The sequence below is a fragment of the Hyperoodon ampullatus genome, assembly GCF_949752795.1.
Source record: "Hyperoodon ampullatus genome assembly, chromosome: 19".
Taxonomy (NCBI): Eukaryota; Metazoa; Chordata; class Mammalia; order Artiodactyla; family Ziphiidae; genus Hyperoodon; species Hyperoodon ampullatus.
The window spans coordinates 3,244,678-3,269,725 of NC_136932.1; the positions used below are offsets into that span (position 1 = coordinate 3,244,678).

The 25,048-nt window shown below is 48.9% G+C and overlaps 1 protein-coding gene across 1 annotated transcript in view; it reads left to right on the forward strand.

The window, feature by feature from the left end:
• Nucleotides 1-257: 257 nt before the first annotated feature.
• The window catches only part of TTLL6 (tubulin tyrosine ligase like 6), a gene marked incomplete at its 3' end in the record, with an annotated part of 31,361 nt that continues 6,570 nt past the window's right edge, over nt 258-25,048 (forward strand). Inside the window, exons 1-13 of the mRNA XM_079724576.1 lie at nt 258-325; nt 2,800-3,054; nt 3,910-3,935; nt 5,186-5,304; nt 5,442-5,572; nt 7,097-7,253; nt 8,030-8,173; nt 8,777-8,862; nt 13,314-13,539; nt 14,878-15,053; nt 16,361-16,549; nt 17,227-17,404; nt 18,358-18,639. Of these exons, the coding sequence (XP_079580702.1) occupies nt 2,843-3,054; nt 3,910-3,935; nt 5,186-5,304; nt 5,442-5,572; nt 7,097-7,253; nt 8,030-8,173; nt 8,777-8,862; nt 13,314-13,539; nt 14,878-15,053; nt 16,361-16,549; nt 17,227-17,404; nt 18,358-18,639 (1,926 nt within the window). The 5' untranslated portion in view covers nt 258-325; nt 2,800-2,842. The remainder of the gene's footprint in view (nt 326-2,799; nt 3,055-3,909; nt 3,936-5,185; nt 5,305-5,441; nt 5,573-7,096; nt 7,254-8,029; nt 8,174-8,776; nt 8,863-13,313; nt 13,540-14,877; nt 15,054-16,360; nt 16,550-17,226; nt 17,405-18,357; nt 18,640-25,048) is intronic.

The following is a 25,048-nucleotide window of genomic DNA, read 5'->3' on the forward strand; positions in this document are numbered from 1 at the left end:
TGGCACTGACTGTTGTCTGCCGTCTTGCACCTGTCTCGGGTGCCTTCCAAGAGGCTCTCGTGTCACAGGTAGCCTAGTTTACAGGGGAAGGTGGGCAAGACTGCCGTGATGAACCAGCTCCTGCAGACGTATCAATACATGGTCTCCATCCCTTCCTTGCTTACGTGCCTGAGGCCCTCTCGTGCGAGAGTAAACAGAATTTGATTGTTTTTTGTTCTTCTCTTTGAGGCAGACAAATATAAGCAGCCACGACTTGTTTTTACCACTTGGGCAAGGATTCGAAAAAGGACAAAGACAACTCACAACTCCAGAGGCCAAACTCAGGGTCAGTTTTCTCTCCTCAAGTTAACATTAACCTTTAGGTAAACGGAGCCAGTCCTCCTCGAGGGCTTGGTAAACAGGAGCTGTTGTGGAGGCCACCGGAGGGGAGCTGGCCGTTTACCTGGCAGGAAGGAAGCAGCCCAAGGTCAAGATTTCATGTACTGTATCCTCTTGAGCTTTGCCAGGAATGTGCCTGTTCACTAAGAAAAACGGACTCACAAGGCCCAGGCTTCATCGTTAATTGTGCTGAGCACAACCCTTTCTCCCCCTGTTCCAGTGTCACCACAGAGGGCTTAGGTGTTAAGGGACAGCCCCCTTCAGCAAGAGAGAGTGGCAATCCCTGGCCATTAAAAAACTGTGCTCTCTCTCGGGCTTCCCTGGTGGCGCAGTGGTTGAGAGTCCGCCTGCCGATGCAGGGGACACGGGTTCGTGCCCCGGTCTGGAAAGATCCCACATGCCGCGGAGCGGCTAGGTCCGTGAGCCATGCCACTGAGCCTGCGCGTCCAGAGCCTGTGCTCCGCAATGGGAGAGACCACAGCAGTGAGAGGCCCGCGTACCACAAAAAATAATAATAATAATAATAAAAACTCTGCTCTCCCTCTGAGAAGTGGCTACAAGCATTCAGTGAGATCGTATATGTGACAATTCTTTGGAAAGCCTAAAGAATGATGCCCATGTAAGGGTTTGTTATGAAATTATTCATAGGTAGCCTCTAAGTTAGAGCCCCCTCCCCCATTCTGGTTTGAGAAAGAAGCAGAGAGAGGTGGCAGGATGTATTAATGTTAAAAAAAACCCTGGCCGTAAGGTATAAAAGTTGTCTAGAATTAGCACGGTTGGGTACAGAGGGGAGATGATTCCCAAGAGATTGTGTGACTCTGGTGAGTCTGCTATAATTGCACGTTGATGGTGGTAGTCAAAATTGTTGGAATCCCTCTGGGAAATAACATGGTGATATAAATAAATAAATAAAATATCAGAGGCTACATAATTTTCATATTCATTAACTTAGTAATTCTAGTTCTGGATAAATATCTTAAGAATATAATCCTAAAGAAATACAAGCTCTTCTGTACACGAAAGTGTGCATTTTAGAGCTATTTATGTAATAGCAAGATTGAAAGCAACTTACATTGCCAATAATAGGGCAATGGTTGGTTCAATTCAGACACATTCCTTCAATGGGATATTATTACACAACCATTAAAAATTAGAACTATGTAAACTTTGCCACAACCAAAAGGATGGTTATGTTATGATAGTAAGTGGGCAAAAAGCAGATACAGGATTGTTTATCTATTATGGTTACAATCATAAGAATAATTATGCTTAGAAATTTAGAATAAAAAAGAATACAGAGAAGGGCCAAAGTTGCTATGTTAGCTACGGGTGATTTCCCACACTGCCCTTTTCAGAGCTTCCTTTAACGTTATAGTATTTCCATGATAATAATACATTAGAATAAATTATAATAAAGCTATTATTAATATCTTTTTTCAAAGCCAAAGAGTTTGTGAGGAAAGAACAGGGTAAGTAGCAAGAAGAGAGAGGGCCTGACATAGTGAGGAGGTTGGCGGGCTTTGGGGAGGTGAGGAGAGGGGGGAAAGCACCCGAAATTTGGCTTTACGGTCATAGAAGCCTCAGATGTGAGGAGGATATGAACCAGTTTATTGGGCCTGGGCAGTTCTGGGTACCCAAAGGCAGACTAAGCACATTCCTAAGGATTAGTGAAGCAGGGGCATTAAAAACCATGTCAAAAAATTCGATATTTGAAATTTCAAGCAAACATCACAGAACTCATCATGGGGGCGGCGGGGGTGGGGGTGGAATGGGAACTTCGCTGGACTTCCTTGTAGGTATTTTACAATTTGGTCTTGCTTTCATCTTGAATTGGATGGTGAGGGAGACACTGTAGCCTCCTCTGGGGTTGGGGTCTCCGAAGGGCTGCATCTGGCCCCAGGCTTCAATCTTGTTCAACCAGCTACGAGTCAGTCCTGCACTCATGAGCGCCCGTTGTGTTCACTCTCAGGCCAGCAGATCGTGGGAGGGAGGTTTGGTGCAGAGGCCAAATAGTTAACAGACTTCCTCAAAGCACCTCATCTGCACCCACGGGGACTAACTCCCTCAGCTAGGGAGGCTTAGGGCTTGGTTCTGAGGCTGTCTCCAGACACTCACTCACTTTAATAAGATTGTTTATGGCGTGGTGCCATGCATAGCATCTCAGCTTGCTTCTGAAAACCCCAGGAGGGAAAAACCAAGGCCAGTGTTGGCTGAATGAGTCCCCAAGGTCATAGTCTTGGCAAAAGGTGGAATCAGCTCCTTGCTGGATCCTGCACCAACTGTGGAGGTGGGGTGGCATTTTATAAACTGCAACCTGTTGTCTGGTCTCTGAGCGCTGGTCCACCGCCCACAAGAGCAAGGGAGGGGGCTCCCCCTGCAGGTGGATCCGAGTAACTGCCACTCCATTTACCCTCTCTCCAGGGGAGGACCGGTGTTTCGCCAGAGCTTCCTCCAGGCAGGGGAGATGCTCCAGTGCCTGCTTTTGGAAGGAGAGGAAGGGAGAGACTCAGAAGAGAGACAGGACAGTTCCATAGAAGATTCAAAAGAAATCGTCACCCTGGCTTTTGTGAGCGAGAACACTGGGGCTCAACATGGGCTTCAGAATGCCCAGCAGCAAGGCAAGAAGAAGAGGAAGAAAAAGAGGTTAGGACTGAAAGATGAGGAATGGGGATCCATGTTGAACCGTGGATCCCAGGGGGGACCTGGAGTGGGGCGGGCCTCGGCTGCTAAGGAGTGGGTAAAGGAGAAACTGTGCGGAGGAAAACTCACACCACTTTTGGTTCATATAAAAAGAACCCACTTTTGATAACCTGTTTTATAGAATCAAATAATGGTGTGTACTATAAAACCATGCCTGTCCTAATCCTCCTTCTAGTTGTGTTTAGAATCCCTTTAAAACACTGTGTGGGGAGAGACGATTGATTTCCTTGTTTTAAGAAAGTACTCATTGTCCTGGGGATTTCGTACACTTTAAATGTAACAGAATCACGCTGGCTTCTTAGGATCTGACTGCAGCTGCCACATTCTAGTTCTTATTTAATATTTTGCCATGGCTTGCTCCATTCCGGGGGGGGGGGAGTGAATTACTCCTCAGACTGATTGATGTCTGAAAGCTTGTCTGCTTTCTAACTCACAGCTTCCCTTAATGGGGGGGCAAGAGGAGGGAGACCATGAAGTATTTTGGCCAAAAAGATGTTCACTTCCTGTTCCCGATGGGCCACTGGAGTAAAAGGATTGAGGAGGCGATGATGTTCATATGAAGCTTCAAGCAAAATCGGCTATAATCACAATACAGAATTTCTAGCTCGTGGGCAGAGTATTCTGAACCCATGTTTGCTGTCACTCTGCAACCCTGGGGATTTGTGTCCTCAGTAACAGGGATGGTCACACCGGGCTTAGTGTGGCCACTTAGGTATCAGGCAGCTCCATGTGGGACACGATGTTTCTACGTGCAGTCCCTTGTTCTGGCATGTGTGTCTGTCTCTGTCTTGGTGCTTTCCCCTTTCTCTTTTCCAGATGATTGGTGATCAGTCTATCCAGCTGCCGATATGAGAGTGGTGAGCATCTGCATTCAAGGCACCCACCATGGGGACCCACTGGATTCCCCCAAAGAGTTGGGAAGGCTCACTCATATATTCTTTTTTCCTTTTTTTTTAGAAGGGTGATTTTTTTTAAAAAAATTATTTATTTTATTTTTATTATTTATTTTCTGACTGCATTGGGTCTTTGTTGCTGCCCAGGCTTTCTCTAGTTGCGGCGAGTGGGGGCTACTCTTTGTTGCGGTGTGCGGGCTTCTCACTGCGGTGGCTTCTCTTGTTGTGGAGCACGGGCTCTACGCTCATGGGTTCTAGAGCGCAGGCTCAGTAGTTGTGACGCAGGGGCTTAGTTGCTCTGTGGCATGTGGGATCTTCTCGGACCAGGGCTTGAACCCGTGTCCCCTGCATTGGCAGGCGGATTCTTAACCACTGCACCACCAGGGAAGTCTGCTATTTTCATTTCAAATTTGGGTGCTTTAGTTTGGTCCTGACTCCTGGTCACTGCAGGCACTTCTTCCTTTCCAGGCTCTTGAAGGCATTTGAGTTTGTGTTGGAGTCAGCTCCCAGTTATTAAGATTAATAGGGATCGGGCTATCGATCGGGCTATCGGACTATCGCCCTGGTGGCGCAGTGGTCGAGAGTCCGCTTGCCAATGCAGGGGACGCGGGTTCGTGCCCCAGTCCGGGAAGATCCCACATGCCATGGAGCGGCTGGGCCCATGAGCCATGGCCGCTGAGCCTGCGCGTCCGGAGCCTGTGCTCCGCAACGGGAGAGGCCACAACAGTGAGAGGCCCACGTACTGCAAAAAAAAAAAAAAACATTAATAGGGACTGAGGAAGAAGGACGTGATAGCATATATATGGTTTTGAAATGCACTGCATAGTTTTTTCTGTCAATTTACCTTGCTAATTAAGCTTGGCTCTGGCCGACGTTAAGGACTAGTTTATATCCCCTGAACGTTCAGTGCTAGTGCTTGGAGGAAAGCCAGAGAGGCCTACTTGCTGGCAAGGGTGGGTGAAACATTCACCCCAGACAACCTTCTGTGGAGATCACTGGGTACAGGCTGTGTTCTCCAGGACCTTTCCACTCTCCGTGTTCCTTTCTCGGCAACGGTGTGTCCAGATGGGGCAAGATGGCTTCCAGTCCCAAGGAGCCCAGTTGTCTGGCTTCAGTGTAGGGTCTGGGAGCACCTAGAAACATAACCTCCCCATCACGTGCTCCTCCCCCACTTCCCGGCTGACGGGCCTTTCTTTCTCCACCTGCCACGGCAGTGCGTAGGGCTGCCCAACAGTATGGCCTTCGAGAGGGAGGGGAAAACGACGACTGGACTCTCTACTGGACTGACTACTCGGTGTCGCTGGAGCGGGTGATGGAAATCAAAAGTTACCAGGTATCTGGGTCAGAGCTGGTCCTCTGTGTAAGCGTGGCATCTACCCCGTGGAGCCCTAGTCTTATGACTGTCCCCAAGGGGAGCTCATGGGTACTCCCATGGACCCCTGTGTTCACGACTTCCGGCTTCCTTTGCAGAAAATCAATCACTTCCCAGGGATGACTGAAATCTGCCGCAAGGACTTGCTGGCCAGGAATATGAGCCGCATGTTAAAGATATTCCCAAAAGATTTCCACTTTTTCCCTAGGACCTGGTGTCTTCCTGCTGAGTGAGTGCCCACCTGCGCCCCTTTCTCCACTCCCCACCGCCAGTTTACATTTTCCTCTTGCCCCCGATTCCCTGGTTGCTACTTTCCCTTCCCATAGGGTCTCCCATCTCTCTCTCTCCTCTTCAAGAAGAGAAGGAATAAAGGGTGTGTCCAAGGTTGAGAAAACACAAGGATCTGCCTATAAAATTAGATGACATTTAGGGGCTGGGTGCCTTGGAGCCTGTGCCTGCAGTTGGGATGAGAATTTGTTCTGACCTTGAAAGCTGTTGATTTTGAACTTGTTCCAGCCTTTTCACTGTGCAGTTTCTGAATTTTTAAGGCCCTCGAGCATTTCTGGAGGGAGTGAGGTAATGGTTAGCACCCAGGTTAGGAGCAGGGAGGGACACCTGACCTCTGACCCATGGCAGTGCCGTGGATGGCAGTCAGCCTTTTCCCATCTCTGGTCTTACTATATCCATCTGGAAAATGGACATCCATTCCTGGTGCATAAAATACTCTGGACCACACCACGAGAAGCAGGAGGAATGTGAGATGACGTGAGCATGACCTGGGTACCGTCTGGTGTTTGGGATGAGGTGGGGGAGTAGAGGAGCATTGCCATCAGAATTATTCTTATTCACAAAGGCCCCCCAGGAATCCCACTCTCCCGTTTGCCCCCAGTGCTTTCCCAAACCAAGCGCCCCAGGGTTCCCAGCCTTTCCTAACTTGCCTGGAACAATTTGCAGAGCTTAGCAGCAACTTCAAAGAAAATGTGTTTGCCATCGGGTTGACAGGCGCCTCCAGATTTCATGGCCACTGAGGGACATTGCAGTCATGTGACTTCTCCAGTGATGACAATGCTCCTTTGACTTAAAATGCAAAACAAGAAGTATAAAAAAAAAAAAAAAAAAAAAGAAGTATAGCAAGACTGAGATTTATAATCCTTTAAGTTGGTTTATTTCTTCTGAATATACTTTCTTCAAACTACGTTCAAAGATAGTATTTGCCCTCTCACACTCTAGCTGGAGTGGAGGCGTTACAGAGGAAAAGCTGAAGCCCAGAGCAGGGGAAGAGACTGATGGATCCAAGGTCACATCATTTGTCAGGGCCTGAGTCAGATTCAGAACTTCACACCTCTTATCTGCAAACTCAGAAAGCCGAACCGCTTGGATCGCAGTTACCTTTGTGGGGTGTGCGGCATGGACCAGCACCTTGCCTGCATCATGTCATGTGTGAGATAGCTGTCATTGTCCTCATTGTCTAGATGATGGAATTGAGGCTTAGAGAGGTCAAGTCCTGGTAAAGGGCTACACCGCTGGTGAGTGCTGTTGCTGGGGTTTAAATCCAGGTCTGAATTCCCTCCAGAGCCCATCCTCTCTCCGCTGTGTGTGCTCGACTGCCTCTCCTATAACCAGATCTCTGGGCGTCTGTCTGTCAACTCCAGGGCTTTTGTCACTTTTTTCTTCTTTTAAAATGAAGAGCTAGCCTTCATTTTCACTGATACCCCCGCTAAAGGTGTATCTCATTCTCTTCCTGCTCTGGTAGCTGGGGAGATTTGCAGAAGTACAGCAGGTCAAGAAAAAATAAGACGTACATCTGTAAGCCAGATTCGGGCTGCCAGGGGAGAGGTGTATTCATCACCCAGACAGTGACAGAAATCAAACCAGGGGAGGATATGATCTGTCAACTCTATATCTCAAAGGTACTTCCTCATCGTGATTATTTATTTATCATCCACGGCAACCTCAGGCTGTAGCTCCACTGGACTGGTTGTGAAAAGAGGGAAGGGAGGGTGGGGTGGGGGTGAAGCCAAGTCCTGCCTTGGGCTTGGTCGGACCAAGCCTTCTGACCGGAGACGTGACACGTGCCCGGGCCAGAGCCCCCTTGCTCTTGCACTCTTGTCGATTGGTCCGGCGCTGCCAGGCTGGCCCCTTGCCTCTAACAGACGGCAGCTGGGAGAGAGCCCCTTGGGTCTGTGGAGGCCCCACCTCCTTTGGGAGAGGGAAGTAGCCCTGGAGAGAGCATGGTAACCGGCTGTCCATGACTGGAGGTATAGCCGTTTACAGGGAGGGAGGCTTCTAGAAGGTGCATAGGAGACCTGGCTGGCATCGCAGTCAATACTGCACCTGCAGGGAGAACTCTGGCAGAAGTGCGACAGTAGCAAGCCCTGGGTGGTGACAACATGGGCTTCATCACAGGACTTGGTCATGTTATCTTGTCTTGTTGCCAGGAGAGCTCTTGGAGGTGGTTACTCATGCCATTTGACAGATGAGGAAACTGAGGCCTGGTGTGCTTAGTGACTTCCACAAGGTCACATGGCCTAATTTCCCTTGTCCCCCTCCCCAACCCCAGCCCAGCCTGGCCTCTGTAATGCAGGTAACACTGGAGCTGAAGCCACGAAAACAAGACAGGGCGCTCATGGGCTGCAAGTCTGGGTTTCTCCTCTGACGCCGTGTGGCTTCTGTTCTCTCCTCCCAGCCCTTTATCATCGATGGGTTCAAGTTTGACCTGCGGATTTACGTGCTCATGACATCCTGTGACCCGCTCAGGATTTTTGTGTACGAAGAAGGACTGGCGCGCTTCGCCACCACCTCTTACTGCCACCCCTGCCCAGACAACCTGGTGAGCTCGGGGACACGCCGCCTCCCCGCCTCCCTTAGCGGGTAAAAAATCCTAGTGACACCTGCCTTCCCAAGGCATGGTGGATGTGGCTGTCAGTGGCTGAACTGTGGTTTCCTATGTGCCAGGGTGTATCTGTTCTTTCGTTTAGCCCTCCCAAGAGCGCTCAGAGATAGGGATTATCATCTCCAGTTTACAGATAAGGAAATTAAAATCCAGTTATAAGGGACTTATCCAAGGTCACAGAGCTAGGAAGAGGTGAGGTGGGGACTCGTGGCCTGACTGCAAAGCCACAATTCCGTGGTGCTCAAGGAAAGACGGATGTGGGCAAGCCCCCAGCCCTCCCCCAACATCCCCAGGCCCTCGGGGCTCCTGAAGTCCCCCCTCAGCAGAGCGCCACCCAGCCTCAGGAGGGGTGGGAGTGTCTTATGCTCCAGGCTGTAGGACACCTCTTCTTACTTCCTCTGTTTTGCCAGTGTAAGTCAGCCCTAAGATGCCCCCTTTCTCTTCCATCTCTTTAAGCCCCAGGGGCCATGGAAGGGCACAGAGAGGAAGTGGAAGGCTGCGCTTCCTCCTGACCCCACAGACTTGTGTCTCTTTCCCCAGGACGATATCTGCATGCACCTGACTAATTATTCCATTAATAAGCACAGTTCCAGTTTCCTTCGAGATGCTCTCTCTGGCAGCAAGAGGTAAGGAAGCGGCTTCCCTTCTCTTTTCTTTCCTTGCGGGGCTCCGAGCTGCTCTCTCAGATTCTATCCAAACCCTGTCAGTCCCCATCAGTGTTTCCATCTTGTGTCACATGGTGTCAGAAAATATTTCTTTGCCTCTAAGCCCAGAACAGACTCCTTAGTCTCTGCCCTCTGGCTGTTAATCATTAAAAGAAGGCCACATCATAAACCCTAGGAGGTTGGGAGGAGGAGAGATAAACATGAACTGTTTCCTCAGCAGGATACACACACACACACCAAAACATACTCTTATTACAGTTGGCCCTTCTGACATTTCTAGACCAACAGATATTTATCGATTGCCGGTCTGACACCGGAGAAGGACCTGCCAGGCCTGTGGTTCCCTGGGGTGTTGCTCCAACAGAGATTCTCAAGTGATGTGTCACGATGCCCCTGCTCTTTCTCTTGCATCAGGCTTAAAGGACTGATAAACAGGTAGTCTGTTGGGCTTCAGAGCATCAGAGAAGCACAGGAAATTTCACGACTCCCTTGGTAGCAGAGTTCCAAAAAGCAAATGGAACATCATTAGGCTAAGCCTGCTGGAAGGGGACGTGTTGGGCTGGCAGGAGGCAATCTCCCCCTTGTCGGAGGGTGCTGGCCACCCGACTTTGCCCACAGCTCCCCAACTTCCTCTTTGCCCACCTGGTCTGTGGGCACCCTCTGGTCTCCTGCAAGGTTGCATGTTGAACAGCGGGGCTCGGTGAGGCCCAGCTTCCAGTCCCCGCTCTGACCCTCGCCGGCTGAGTCAGCTGAAGCAAGTCCCTTCAGCTCTCTGAGCTTCCATTTCTTGGTCTGTAGGATAGGGCAATGAGACGCCCTGCCCTGCCCATCTCGTAGGGTCACTCTGAGACTCAAGTGACCTGTGACAGAGCACGGATATTGCTTGTAGTTACTGTGATTTCTCCTTTGTCTAAAGGCATGTCCTCAAAGGGCCCTCATCTCCCTCCTCTTATGAGAATGGACACCCCACTAGCAGGCTTTGGGCCCTCAGGCTGTGATGGGGGGTGTTATGTGGTGCCAGGGCTAAGGTGAGGGTGTGGAGTATTGTTCTGCTACCCTAACTCCCCCCCACCCCGCTTCCCCTTCCTTCTCCTCGCCTCACTCACCCGGGCCTGGCCTCATCCCTCTGCTCTTCTCCAGCCCCCCTCTCTGCTGGAGCTGTCGGCTGCCCCCTCCTTCCCCTGCCCCTGCAGTACCCGCCACCTGTCCCCCTGCGGTGCTCCAGGCCCATCTCTCCTCAGCTGCACCTGGATGTCTCCCCGTTGCTTCCAGCTCAGCATTTCCCAATGTCACGTGTTCTCTCACGTCACTTCCACCTCAGCAGTCCAAGCTTCCCCCTCTCTAACTTCTAACCCGCAGGACTGGAGAGCTTGGTGTCATCTTAGATGTTTCCTTTTCCAGCATGTCACTGAATTCTGAAGTTTCCTCCTTCAGATGTCTCTCGGTGCCTTCCTGTCCTCCAGACTTAGCTTCAGCCTCATCCTCGACACCAGCCACCTCTGCTTAACCTTTCTGTACCTCCGGTTTCTCCTCTCTAAAATGACGCAATAAGGAATTCCCAGGCAGTCCAGTGGTTAGGACTCAGCACTTCCACTGCTGGGGGCCCGGGTTTGATCCCTGGTCGGGGAGCTAAGATCCTGCAAGGCGCAGGGCGCGGCCTCAAAATAAATAAATAAATAAAATGACGTAATAAACATGAATCCCAGCTGGCCAGCCTCACAAATATGCCATGAGGACCTATTGAGATGATGTGTATGAATAGGCCTCAAAAACAATACCCGCTATGCAAGTGGGTGCTGTTATTATTACACATTCCGTATACTCATTTCTTCTGCTCTCAGGTAACCAGTGTGGCTCCCAGGTGCCTAGAGCATCCAATTCAAACTCCTCTGCTTGCTGTATGCTTTGACCAGACTCCATTTCCCACTATTATTATTACTACATTAATAGTTACCATTTTATTTGTTGAGCGCTTCCTGTCTGCCAGGCACTGCCCTAAGAAATTTACATTCCTCAACCTATTTCATCCTCATAAGAACACTATAAAGTTGGCTTGATTATGATCACCCCGATTTTGCATATTGGGGAACAGGTGTGAAAAGGTTAAGAAACGTGCCCAAGTTCGCACAGCTAGGCAGTGGCGGAGCTGGAATGAACTCTGGGGTCTGTGCCCTTAACCACTAGCAGTACTGCCTGTGCCATCCGCTCCGTGGTGCTCTCCCCGGATACTCTTCTGCTCATTTGTGATACACAGGCCTTGCTCATTCCCACCTCTCTGCCTTTGCTCAGCTCCAACTGAAAACATGGGAGAACATCCTTGAAGGCCCTTTTGTCAAACTAAGCTTCCATGTTGCCTTCTCTGACCTGGTTCTAGGTGCTGGCTCAGCCATATAACCACTGCAGTGTGGGTGAAACCCATCTTCTCTGTGGGCCTGCGATTCCTCACCTGTCAGATGAGTGGATTGGCTTCCATCTCTAAGGACAAGCCTATGGAATCTGAGTCTAACCACCCCCAGTAACCTCTCTATCTCTGGACTCCCACCACCCTCACGGTCAGCATCAGCTGTAGCCCGTAACTTCTCTGTGCTTGGGGCACATGTTTTCCTTGTGTCCCCAGTTGTACTTAAATTCCTTGATGGTTAGAATGGTGCCCTGGCCTTCTAGGTGCCTCCCATGTTGCGGGGCAGAGTCCTTTCCCTTTCTCCCTCCCGTTTGCTTTCACCTTTCCTCATCTTCCTCTTCCCCATCTTTTGAGACAATCTGCTTCTCCTACTAGCCCATCCCCTACCTCAAATTCCCCCCTCCCTAGCCTGAGGCCAGCTATACCGGCAGTAAATCCCCACCAGGCTGCAAACTCAGTAGGAGCAATGAAGAAGAAGAAAAACTGGAAACCTGGCAGGCCTCTGGGGCAGAGACTGGGTCCTCTTCGTCTTTCAGGGTGCCTGCCACATAGCTGATGTGTTAAATTGAATGGACTAGCCACTGGACGTTATGAAATTGCACAATTATGCGTGTTCATTGTGATGTGCCTGAGTCATCAAGAAGAGGTTATGTTGTGACTCATAACGTCTGTTATAAGAAGGTAGAGGAGTGTATAATCTACTTTGAGAACACTTATTTCCCAGTTAGGCAAATTAAACACTTTTTTTTTTTGCACTTGAAAGGGTTGCTTTCAAGCGATCTGGAAAATTCATGTACGTGCAACACTCCATCCTTGACAATGGCAGGTAGAAAAGGTGTGCCTCTAGGTTGAGTGGCCTCTGTTTATCTGTCGTGATGTAAATGCATCTTTGGTTGTCTCATGTGTGTGCTGACTCCTCAAATGGTCCTTAGGCTTCCCACTGTGATAGGGTGACCAGCCATCTAGGTTTGCCTGTGACTGAGGGTTTTCCTGGGATGTGGGACTTTCAGCTCTAAAATCAGACTGTCCGGTTTGCCCTGGGACAGTTGGTGACCCTATCTGTGGCGATGCCCTGGGGTTTCCTTTTCCCTCTGGTCAGCCCTTTAGGGGGTTAACAATGAACAAAATTAACAAAATTTCTGTGTCTTCAGCGTCCCCAGAATCCCCTCAGATAGCTGAGGTGGAATCCAGGTATCGGTGGCCTTAAAAGCCTCCTTAAGTGCTTCTAATGAACGCCACAGGCTGAGAAACCATTGCCACCAAAGCAAAACCATGATGTAGGATGTTTTAAAAAAAAATTTTTTTTAAAGGTGCTGGTTATACTCCTGTTTCTTGATGAACTCTTTTTTTTTTTTTTGAAGATGTTGGGGGTAGGAGTTTATTAATTAATTAATTTATTTTTGCTGTGTGTTGGGTCTTCGTTTCTGTGCGAGGGTTTTCTCTAGTTGTGGCAAGCGGGGGCCACTCTTCATCGCTGTGCGTGGGCCTCTCACTATCGCGGCCTCTCTTGTTGCGGAGCACAGGCTCCAGATGCGCAGGCTCAGTAGTTGTGGTGCACGGGACTAGTTGCTCCGCGGCATGTGGGATCCTCCCAGACCAGGGCTCGAACCCGTGTCCCCTGCATTAGCAGGCCGACTCTCAACCACTGCGCCACCAGGGAAGCCCTAAAAGAATTTTTTATTCATCCATTCAGCTTTCACCTGGGATACCGAATCCCTGCCCCAGCCCACAGGTGCTTTCTGTGTTACAGTGAAAGTGCCCAGGCCAGGGCTTACATGTCAGTATATCTTTGCCCACTCCAGGACTGTGGAGGCTTGAGGAGTATGGCCCTGTGGCTCCTGCAAGGTCCTCCTGAGCCGACACAGCCCTGGTATCACTCTGGTTCCTGGGTGTCCCTCCCCACTGGCTTTGGGGCCTTATCTTCTCCAGAAGTTTCTGGTTTCCAGCATGCCATGGCCTTAGATGACCAGAGGTGGGCTGCCCTGCCTCATGGCCCGCGGTTCCCTTCCAGGAAGCTCTCCACCTTCAACGTGTACATGGAGAGCCACGGCTACAACGTGGGGCAGATCTGGAGAGACATCGAGGACATCATCATCAAGACGCTCATCTCGGCTCACCCCAACATCAAGCATAACTACCACACCTGCTTCCCCAATCACACACTCAACAGCGCCTGCTTTGAAATCCTGGGCTTCGACATTTTGCTGGATCACAAACTCAAGCCCTGGCTGCTGGAGGTGCGGGCTTGGGGCGAGGGGTGAAACTGGCGCCTGTTACTAGGCTCAGCCAGCCGGGCCCATCCTTCCGCCCTCCTGCTCAGCCAGGCTGTTGTAATCCACTTCCCAAGCCACTGCCCCCCCGAGGCGCTTGCTGCCTGGGGCTTCTCCCTTTGCTGAAAAGTGGCCACCAGAGGGAGGTAGACGGCCGGGAATTAGAGAATTCCTTGTGCCTTCTGGAGGTCCACCCAGACTTAGAAGCTCTGATCTCAGGCCCAGAGTAATTCTAAAGACAACTCTACCTTTCATAACAGAGTCGTCTCCCAGAAAGGGGTGGTTCTTCAACAAAGCTGGGTGGAGGATGTTGAAGATCAGACAGGAGCCGCCAGGCTTGGTTCTCAGGGGCCTGGACCACTCGGTTCCAAGCACCAACGGAGAGCAGCCCGGTGTCTGTGGGCACGAGAATGGTTGGGGAGCCACTCAGTGAGTTTCTTGCCTCCCCCAGACCCATGGGGTGGCGGGAAGAGGAGGAAGAGAAGCTCCTGGGTGGCCTCCTCTCTTCCCGATTGGACCTGTGCAAGCAGCCCTCTCCCGTGGCCATTCAGGGTGCACGGCGGGAGTGGGGGTGGGAGCGGGGCTGCGGTACAAGTCAGAGGTGATGGTGACAGCTGCCAGTGACACAGCGTCAGCCCTCAGAGCGCAAGACCCAGATTTACAGATCAGGTTCCTGGGGCCTTGCCTTTCCTCCATTCCCAGCCCTTATTCCCAAGTGTGGCTGGGAAGCAGACTATGGCCATTTGGAGCTCTCACCCGAAGAGCAGAATAAGCCACCAGGAGCAGGCCTTCAGAAACTGCTGGAAACCTTCAAATGTCACAGAGTGCCTCTGAACAACATAGACTCTCGTGTGGGCAGAAATGGGTCCTCTTCGTCCTCCCACCAGTCTCCCTGTCAACCCCGGTCAGGGTCCCGAAGGCGTCACTCCTTTCCCCTCCCCACCTCCCAGCCTGGCCCTTTGCACTGTCCCCTTCCATCTGCTCTCTGGGATGCACAGTGCACGGGACGGGGCACACGCACACCAGGTGGAGGGGAAACCAAAGACAGCACCCCCCCCCAGCCCCCTGCCATGCTTCTCAGGAAGACAGGACTAAAATGAAAGCTAGTTACACTGGAGGGGGGTCTGCTTCCTCCTTTCTTCACCGTGGCTCCAGTCTAGACCCTCTCTCCCTCTCCTTTCCACTCATCTTGGTAGCCAGGGCCCCGACCGAGGTGGGCTCGGGTGGTTCCCTGGAGGGGCCGTTTCGCCTCACGCCCCGCTTGCTCCCTGCCCAGCCTCCCCAGCTGCCGTCTTGCCCTCACAGGTCAACCACTCTCCGAGCTTCTCCACTGACTCCTGGTTGGATAAAGAGGTAAAGGACAGTCTGCTGTATGACACTTTGGTCCTGATCAACCTGAGAAGCTGTGACAAAAAGAAAGTCTTGGAGGAGGAGAGACAACGGGTACGGTTCCTGCAGCAGTGTCGTTCTCGGGAGACCAGGTACAATTGACAGTAATGGGTCAATTCTAACAAATGATAATCCTATTTGGAAAATTAATATATATTGGCAGGATGTGGCAGTTTGAACAGTTTTACTGTGGCTATTCCTTTGTTCCTAAAAATGGGAGATTAAGTTCTAGACATACATACCTGTGATGGATATGAGTTTATTAATATCATATGAAGATCCAGGGATTACCAATTGAAAAGCACAACCATTTATCTCCACAAAAAGGAAGATTGGTCCATCCTCCCCTTGCCTCTGTGTTGGCGGGAGCCTCTGTCGCCCTGATCCCTGCTGGGTAGCATTTGCCTTTTAACAGAAGCCTTCCTCTGTAGATCGAGAAGGAACACCGGAGCCCGGTCAGGGAGTGGCTTTGTTGCTTTTCAGATCCCACGGTGGCCCGCTGTCCTCCGCATGAGCAGAGCCAGCCTGATCCTTCGGGACTGAGCTTCTGGAACCGGGGCATGGCATCTCTGTTTGGATGGCACTGTGTTTCTCAGAGCGTGTTCATGTGCACTGTCTTCCCTGGAAGGGGGATGGGTAGGTGGTAGCATGGGGTGTTGTATGGTCCTGTTTTTGGAGCTAAGAAGACCAAGACTCTGGAAGGGGAACTGCCTTGTACAGGTCACCTCGCTGGTAAGTGGCAGGTCTGGACACAGAGCCCGCTGGGTGGGCTGCAGTCCATTAAACTCCTGGAGAAGGAGGCAGCGTCAGCTAAGGGGCAGCCAGGGCCCTCCTCTGGATCAGTCTCCTCGTCATGACTTAGCCCTGGGTGGCTCAGGGGCTCCTGGTTTCCCTGCTGTAAAAGGGGCTTATCATTCCTCCCTCCCTGACCTCCGCCTCCCCGGGGTGCCGTGAGGAAGAGTGAGATCATCACAGCTCATAAAAGCTCATCAAGCTCATCCATGAAGCCCTCAAATTTAGCAAAACACAAGCTGCCAGTTCGCCAGAGAAGGGTAGCAGGGGTTGTGACTGGGAAGATGGCGACAGTCTGCCTCGTCAGAACAAAGCCAAGAGGGAAATAGGCTCTACTTGTAACGGGAGAGAACCTGGTGAGCCGTCAGGGAGACCGTTCCAGCCAGCTCTCAGAGCACTATGACACTTGCTGTCCCGGGAGGGCTAGAATCTCCTTTCAGGGAAACGTTCATGCGTTCATTTATTTAGGAAATGCTGACTGACCACTGTTGCGTGCGAGGCCTCCGTCTGGCCCTAGATGACATCCGTGTCCTTGGAAAGGCCATGTCCTCTCCAAGCTTGGTCCCAGGAAACCCTAACGGCAGCCCTGTGTTCTGCTTCCCAACAGGAAGGAGGAAGTCAAGGGCTTTCAGGCCGTGCTTCTAGAGAAAACTGAGAAGTATGAGAAGGAAAACTGTGGAGGCTTCCGCCTGATTTATCCCAGTGTGAATTCGGAGAAGTATGAGAAGTTTTTCCAGGACAACAACTCCCTCTTCCAGAATACAGTTGCCTCCAGGGCTCGGGAGGTGTATGCCCGGTAGGAAGGCTCCTGGGGCTAGGGGAGCAGGGTGTTGGGGGAAGAGGGGTTTGCTTGACCTGCGGGGTAACCTTGGGGCAGCCTTGAAGTTGCTTTGGTCTTGCAAGGACCAGGAATCGTAAGATTCTTTGGTGTGGGATGTTGTTAAGTGGATATGAGGCTGTTTCTAGAAACTCACCCACGAGACAGGCACCCTCACCCCACTCCAGAATGCTCAGCCTCTCAGGGCTGCTTCCTGGATTCATGTAGGTGTCAAATCTAAGGGCCGGAAGGGACTCATCCCATCCGGTCCATTCCCCGCCCTCCACCTCATTTCATGGAGCAGAAAAAGGATCGTACAGCAGATAACGACAGAAGAGGCTCTAGAACCCCTGTCTCCGGAGTCATGTGACTGAGTTATTTCCATCACATCATTGGCCAGAGAGGCCCAGCATAGGAAGGGGTCCAACGTGGGAGCCCCTAACTTTAGCCTCCTACCCAGGCCTTCTTCCCAGCACCTGCCAGTTGTGGGATCTGGCCTACTGGGAAGTGAGGAGAGAGGTGGGGTGTGGTGAGTGGGGTGCAGCCCGCCACTCCACCCTATGAGGTGGGCAGGGCAGGGTGTCTCATTGCCCTCAAGGAGAGTGTCCCCATGCCCAGCCCATCCCTAACCTACATGACTGTTCCTCACTGGGCAGGCAGCTGATCCAGGAGCTGAGACTGAAACAGGAGAAAATATCCTTCCAAACGAAAGATAAGAGGGTAGAAATGCAGGGGGAATCAGCAGGCGAGCGAGCGAGAGGCAAGAGCCTGCAGAGCTGGCGACAGAAACAAAGGCAGGAGTGCAAGACCGCCACCAGCCCGGCCTCCGAACAAGTAAACCGGGATGGGGGGGGGCGTGCGCATGCCCAGCACCCTTCCCTGGCTGGGGCCATTCCAGGGGGGATGCCGAGGAGACCACCACTGAGAGCTCAGGCACACTGAAGGAATGCTGCCGCGTGGAGGGCTGGGCCCCGGGCGGGGAGCCCGGAGGCCTTCAGAGGATCCCTGCGTCCAGGCAGAGAGGACTCTCGCTGGTCCGCCCCTCTTCCTTCAGCGGGAGTCAAAGCAGCTGGGAGGCCGACCACCATCCCCATGTAGGGAGCAGGCTCTAAGACTACCTGTGGTCGTGGTCCCCAGCTCTAGTTTGGGTGGGAATGCTCCCCTCCAGCAGGCCAGGGGCACAGCTGAGAGAGGAGGCCACAGGGAAGAGCTTCTGGGAGGCAGGACCTCAGAACACTACACGGGGTGACTGAACACAGCTGGTGCTTCCAGCCTGCTCTCTGCTCAAAGTGTGGACCAGCCTCTAGGCTGGGGCCAGCTATCCAGTTGTCCTATCGTCTGAATCTCTGGATCCCCCGCTTCTCTGCCTAGCTCTCTCTTCTGGCTCACTGGGAAGATTCAGTTGACTTTTCAGTCCATCTCCTTCTCAAAGGCTTACCTGAAGGGACAGGTTTAGAGCAGGTTTTTATTTTTATTTAAAATAAGTTTGTTAGGGTCATAGACCCTTCGAGAATCTGATAAAAGCTATGGAATCTCTTGCCATCATGTATACAAAGATACAATTTTAAAACTGCAGTTTCAAGTGGCTCAAAGGCCCCGTGAAACCATCCATGAGCCCTTTAGGGGTCCTTGAACCCCCGGTTAAGAGCCCCCGATCAGAGAGACTTTGATTCCGATTGCTTTCCTCTCCTCCTCGTCTCCGTTGCACCCACCCTTGGGTGCAGATGACCTGGAAGTGGACAGAGCTGGGTTCCCACGGGCTGTACGTTTGGTTTCCTCCTTCCCAGCACCTCCAGCCGTTGACATTAGTGTCCTGCACGCCCGACATTCTGTCGAGCATCAGAGCCACAAAGAAACATGAGACAGACAGCAGCCTCGAGCAGGAGGCCCCCAGGGAGGAGGCTGGCCCCGCTCCCCATAGGCCTACATCTGCGAGGCCTGTCAGCTCTATTACTGACTTGAGGAAGTCAAGCCTCCTCGGCTGCTCCAGGCCAGAGCTCAGTAAACCCGTCTCCAGAATCAAGGAAGCCAAGTCCACCTCTACAGTGGACACAATCACCAGCACTGTGGTAAGTAGAGCAGTCTGCCTTCCCTGAGGGCCGAACTGGTGGTGGGGTGGGGTGGGGGGTGAGGTAGGAGTCTGGCTTTCTGGCCCCTTCTCTGCACTTACTATGGCCCTTTGAGTAAGCTACTTACCCTCTCTGGGCCTCAATTTCCCCACTTGTGAAGCCCAAGCTGTGGAATGGCATACTGTTAGGGGTCTAGACCTATACCATTAGGGCTTTTAGAAAGGCCGTCTTATGCATCCCCTCTTTTGGGCAGGTTACCACCGGTTGTGTTAGTTTCCGTAGGGCTGCTGTAACAAATTACCATAAACTTGGTGGCTTGAGACACGAATCTATTCTCTCACAGTTCTGGAGGCTAGAGATCTGAAAACAAGGTGTTGGCAGGGCCATGCTCCATGTGAGGGCTCTCTAGGGAGGATCCTTCCTTGCTTCTTGCTAGATTCTGGTGGTTGCTGGCAATCCTTGGCATTCCTTGGCTTGTGGCAGCATAACTCCAATCTCTGCCCTGTCATCACAGGGACTTGTTCCTGTGCTTCTCCTCTGTGTTTCTTCACATGGCTTTATAAGGACACCAGTCATTAGATTTAGGGCTCACCCTAATCCGATATGAGCTTTTTTTTTTTTTTTTTTTTTTGAGTGAGGGCAGGGCAGTAGAGAATGGGGTCAGGCAGGCTGGCAGGGGAAAGGAGGGAGGTGGATGAGGTCTGTCGTTGTAAGTCATAGTTTGAACCTATAATTCAGTTGGAGAGACAGACTGATATTTGTTTATAAAGAGTTCTCAAAGGTATGCTAAAAACTTGGGCTTTATTCTGTGCTAAGTGAAGATGTTTAAGCAACAGAGCAATCCAGCCAAGTTTTTATTTCAGAAAGATAACATCGTCCATGTGGAGGAGCAGTTGAAATAGACTTTTTTTTTTCTTTCTTTTTTTGTTGTACGCAGGCCTCTCACTGCCACGGCCTCTCTCGTTGCGGAGCACAGGCTCCGGACGCGCAGGCTCAGCGGCCCTGGCTCACGGGCCCAGCCGCTCCACGGTATGTGGGATCCTCCCAGACTGGGGCACGAACCCGTGTCCCCTGCATCGGCAGGCGGACTCTGTGAGCTTATTTTAACTTGAGATCTGCAAAGATCCTATTTCCAAATAAGGTCATGCTCTGAGGTTGTGGGTGTACATGAATTTTGGGGGGGATATTTTTGAACCCAGTCCACGACCTAAACAGTCTTTTTCAAACTCCATTGTTGTACAGACACCTTTTGAAGGAAAGAAAGCTCTTTTAGATTCCAATTGTAAACTTAAATTATTTGTATAAATATATACAAGCATAAAACCAGATATAAAGTCTTTACACATATATAGCTCTTATGCAGCTGCAAAACAAAACAAGTAGCACCAATAAAATTTTCATAAGATATTAATTTAATATGACAGTTGATTTTCTATTTTTCTGGAAACTAACTTGCCACATGAATGTAGTACCAACAATGCTAACACAGGTTCTTTTGTATTCATCATACTTAGGTCCACCAAAAGCTATGTGATGACTCTACTATAACTACTGGAAAATCTTCCGCGTTGTTGGGTCTTTGCTTGGTCCAAGTGCAGTGTAGAGTAGTGCAATGTTTTTCAAATTTCTAACCATAGCCCATAGTAGAAATTCATTTTATTTCATAGTCCGACACATACACACACATACAACTGGAGAAAAGTTTCTAAAACAGTGCTTAGCCACACTGCATATAGTGACTCATTCTATTCTTTTAAAAATACCCGTTACATGGGCTTCCCTGGTGGCACAGTGGTTGAGAGTCTGCCTGCCGGTCCAGGGGACACGGGTTCGAGCCCTGGTCTGGAAAGATCCCACATGCCGCAGAGCAACTGAGCCCATGAGCCACAACTGCTGAGCCTGTGCGTCTGGAGCCTGTGCTCTGCAACAAGAGAGGCCGCGACAGTGAGAGGCCCGCGCACCGCGATGAAGAGTGGCCCCTGCTCGCTGCAACTAGAGAAAGCCCTCGCACAGAAACGAAGACCCAACACAGCCAATCAATCAATCAATCAATCAATAGAAATGCTGTAGAATTATTTTTTAAAAACCCATTACAGTCCACTAAATTAATTTCCTGACCTACTGGTAGGTTTGCAACCGTGGTTTGATAAACACCTTTACAAGAGTATGCTTTGGAGCTTCATCACATTGGATTTGGCAATGATTTCTTGGATATGACACCAACCCCACAGGCAACAGAAGCAAAAGTAGATAAGTGGGACTACATCAGACTTAAACAGTCAACAAAATGAAAAGGCAACCTGTGGAATGGGAGAAAACATTTGCAAACCATATATCTGATAAGGGGTTAATATCCAGACTATATAAAGAACTCTTACAACTCACAATGACAACAACAAAACAACCTGATTAAAAAATGGGTAGAGGGCTTCCCTGGTGGCACGGTAGTTAAGAATCCGCCTGCCAATGCAGGGCACACAAGTTCGAGCCCTGGTCCGGGAAGATCCCACATGCCATGGAGCAACTAAGCCCGTGTGCCACAACTACTGAGCCTGCGTTCTAGAGCCCTCGAGCCACAACTACTGAGACTGCGTGCCACAACTACTGAAGCCCACGTGCCTAGAGCCCGTGCTCTGCAACAAAGAGAAGCCACGGCAATAAGAAGCCCGCGCACCACAACAAAGAGTAGCCCCACTCACCGCAACTAGAGAAAGCCTGCGTGCAACAATGAAAACGCAACGCAGCCAAAAATCAAATAAATAAATAAATAAATAAATGGGTAGAGGCGGGCTTCCCTGGTGGCGCAGTGGTTGAGAGTCTGCCTGCCGATGCAGGGGACATGGGTTCGTGCCCCGGTCTGGGAAGTTCCCACATGCCATGGAGTGGCTGGGCCCGTGAGCCAGGGCTGCTGAGCCTGCGCGTCCGGAGCCTGTGCTCCGCAACGGGAGAGGCCACAACAGTGAGAGGCCCTCCTACCACAAAAAAAAAAACAAAAACAAAATTGAGTAGAGGCTTAAATAGACATTTCTCCAACGTGAAATCAGCCAGTCACGAAAAGACAAATACTGCATGATTCCACCTATATGAGGTATCTAGAGTAGTCAAACTCTTAGAAACAAAAGGTAGAAGGGTGGTTGCCAGGGGCTGTGGAGAGGCAGAAACAAAAGGATGTTTAATGGTTGTAAGTTTCAGTTTTGCAAGTTAAAAAGGTTCTAGAGATGTTTTGCACAACAGTGTGCATATAGTTAACACTACTATACTTTACACTTAAAAATGGTTATGATGGTAAGTTTTACATTATGTGGGTTTATGTGAGCCACAACTACTGAAGCCTGCGTGCCTAGAGCCTATGCTCCGCAACAAGAGAAGCCACCGCAAGGAGAAGCCCACACACCTCAACGAAGAGCAGCCCCCGCTCACCACAACTAGGGAAAGCCCGCGTGCAGCAACGAAGATCCAACGCAGCCAAAAATAAATAAAATTTTTAAATAATAATAATGAGTAAAGAGTATACTTTGGGGAATCTGGATGCCACTGTTTAGATCCTGGAGTCTCCTTTTATTATATATATGACTCCCATCTAGTCACTCTCATCTCCCTAAGCCTCAGTTTCCCCATCTAAAAAATGGTGTTTTCATAATAGTACCTACCAGCGGATCATTGTGAGGATTAAATGAAAAGATCCACGAAAGTGGATCCACGAGTGGTGTTTCTCACACAGGAGTCAGTATGCATTAGCTAGTATTTTAATATAACTACTTCTTAAGACTGGCCTTGCTCTTTTTGCATTAACCTAAGGCTTACAGCAGTACTACTTAACACTAAAGAGATTTAAAAAATAAGGCAGCTAAAAACAATTCATTATTTTTTTTTCTTTTTTGGATTTCATGATGATTTAATCAAAATCATTGGTTCAGGATGTTGTATCATACTTGGTTCATTCAAAGCCTTTGACTGTTTTGTTTATACACTTGTCCCTTTATCCCTGTGCTCACCTCCCATTCATCTATCCACCATCTTTTGTTAGTTTGTTTCCTTGTAAAGAAGGGATTTCTAAATTTTTTTGTAATTTTTATTTTTTAATTTTTATTTTAAAAAAATTTTTGGTCACACTGTATGGCATGCAGGATCTTAGTTCCCCGAGCAGGGAATCTAACCCGAGCCCCCTGCAGTGGAAGCACGGAGTCTTAACCACCGGACCGCCAGGGAAGTCCCAAGAAGGGAATTTTTTAAATACATGCATTTAAAATCTGTTTAAATGTGATTGGATTGTTTATCTCATTCTATGTCCTATTTTTTTTCTTATTGAGCCCCACTTTTTTTTTTTTTGCTAAAATCTTAACTGTACAATTCTGACAAATAAATACACCTGTGTAATCCATATCCCTATCACAATATAGACCTTTCTGATATTTCCCCAAAGTTCCCTCCTGCCCATTCCTAGGCAATTGCCCTTCTGCTCCCTGCATCCCTCCCCAAGGCATCCACTATCCTGACTCTGACTTTTTCAATCTTAGAGTAGTTTTGCCTATTGTAGAATTCTGTGCAAATGGAATAATATAGTATGTATTCTTTTGAGTCTGACTTCTTTAGTTCAGTATTATATCTGTGAGATTCATTCATGTTGTTGGGTATATCAGTTCTTCTTTATTGCTGAATCGTGTTCCATTGTACAAATACACTGCAGGGTTTTTAAATCATTCTCCTGTTGATGGACATTTGGGTTGTTCCCAGTTTTTATTCTTTTATTGCTATTGTGATTAAAGCTCTTATGAATGTTCCTGTACAAGTCTTTTTGCGGACATAGTTTTCATTTCTCTTGGATAATTACCTAGAAGAAGGATTACTAGGTCAAAGGGTAGATCTATGTATAACTTTATAAGAAACTCCAAAGTCTTTATTTAAAGTGATTGTATCTTTTGTACATTTCAGCCAACAATGAATGAAAGTACCAATTACTCCACGTTTGTCAACATTGGTGCTATCTGTCTTTTAAATTTTAGCCATTCTAATGGCTATGTTGTGATTTCTCACTGCAGTTTTAATTTGCATTTCTCTGATGATGAAGCATGTCAAGCACTTTGTCAAATGCTTATTGGTCATTCTTGTATGTTTCTTTATGGAGAGTCTGTTCAAGTTTTTGCCTTCCTCCCTTTTAAGAAATGGGATTATTTATGTTTTTACTATTGTGTTGTAGGAATGCTTTATATAGTCTGGAAACTTGCCTATTCTTTTTCTTGATAGTGTTTTTTGATTAGTGAAAAAACTTAATTTTGATGAAGCTTACCAATTTTTCTTTTATGGTTTTTGCTTTCTGTGTCCTATATAAGAAATTTTCATGCACTCTCAGGTCACAAAGATATTCTCCTAGGTTTTTTCTAAAAGTTTTATAGCTTTAGCTTTGTGTATAGTTCCATGATCCGTTTCAAATTAACTTTTGAGTGTGCTAGGTGATGGGCACTAGGTTTTTTTCCCCATATGCACATCTAGTTACTACACTATTTATTGAAAGACTTTCCTTTCTCATTGAATTGCTTGGGTGCCTTATAAATTCTAGTAAGGATTTTTGTTGTTGATTCTGTAGGATTTTCATCAAACAAGTATGTCATCTTCAAATAAAGATGGTTTTTACTTCCTTCTTTCAAATCTTTATGCCTTTTATTTCTTTTTCTTACCTTATTGCCTGACTGGGATTTCTAGTACAGTGTTGAACAGGAGTGGAGAGAACAGATATCCTTGCCCTGTTTCCAGTCTTAAAGGGGAAACATTCCAGTCTTTTATCATTAAGTATGGTGTTAGCTGTAGGGTTTTTGTAGATATTCTTTACTAGGTTGAAGATGTTCACTTCTATTCCTAGTTTGCTGAGAGTTGTTTTTAATCATGAATGGATGTTGAATTTTGTCAAGTGCTTTTTTGGTATCAGTTGATAGTATCATATAGTTTTTCTACTTTAGACTGTTAATATGGTGGATTACATTGATTATTATTATTATTATTATCATTATTTTGGGCCACACCTCGTGACGTGCAGGATCTTAGTTCCTGGACTGGGGATCAAACCCATGCCCCCTGCAGTGAAAGCACGGAGCACTACCAGGGAAGTCCCATCATTGATTAATTTTTTATCTTGAGCCAGTCTTACACTCCTGGAATAAACCCCACTTAGCCATGATGTATTGTTCTTTTTATGCATTGCTGGATTCAACTTGCTATTGTTTTGTTGAGGATTTTTATGTCTGTGTTCATAAGAGATGTTAGTTTATAGGGATTTTTTTCTTCTTTTACTTTTTTTTTGGTCTGTTATCTCCATAATATCAATTGGGAAGTGTTCCCTCCTCTTCTGTTTTCTGGAAGAGACTGTGTAGAATTGTCATTATTTCTTATTTAAATATTCAGTTAGAGTTCTCCA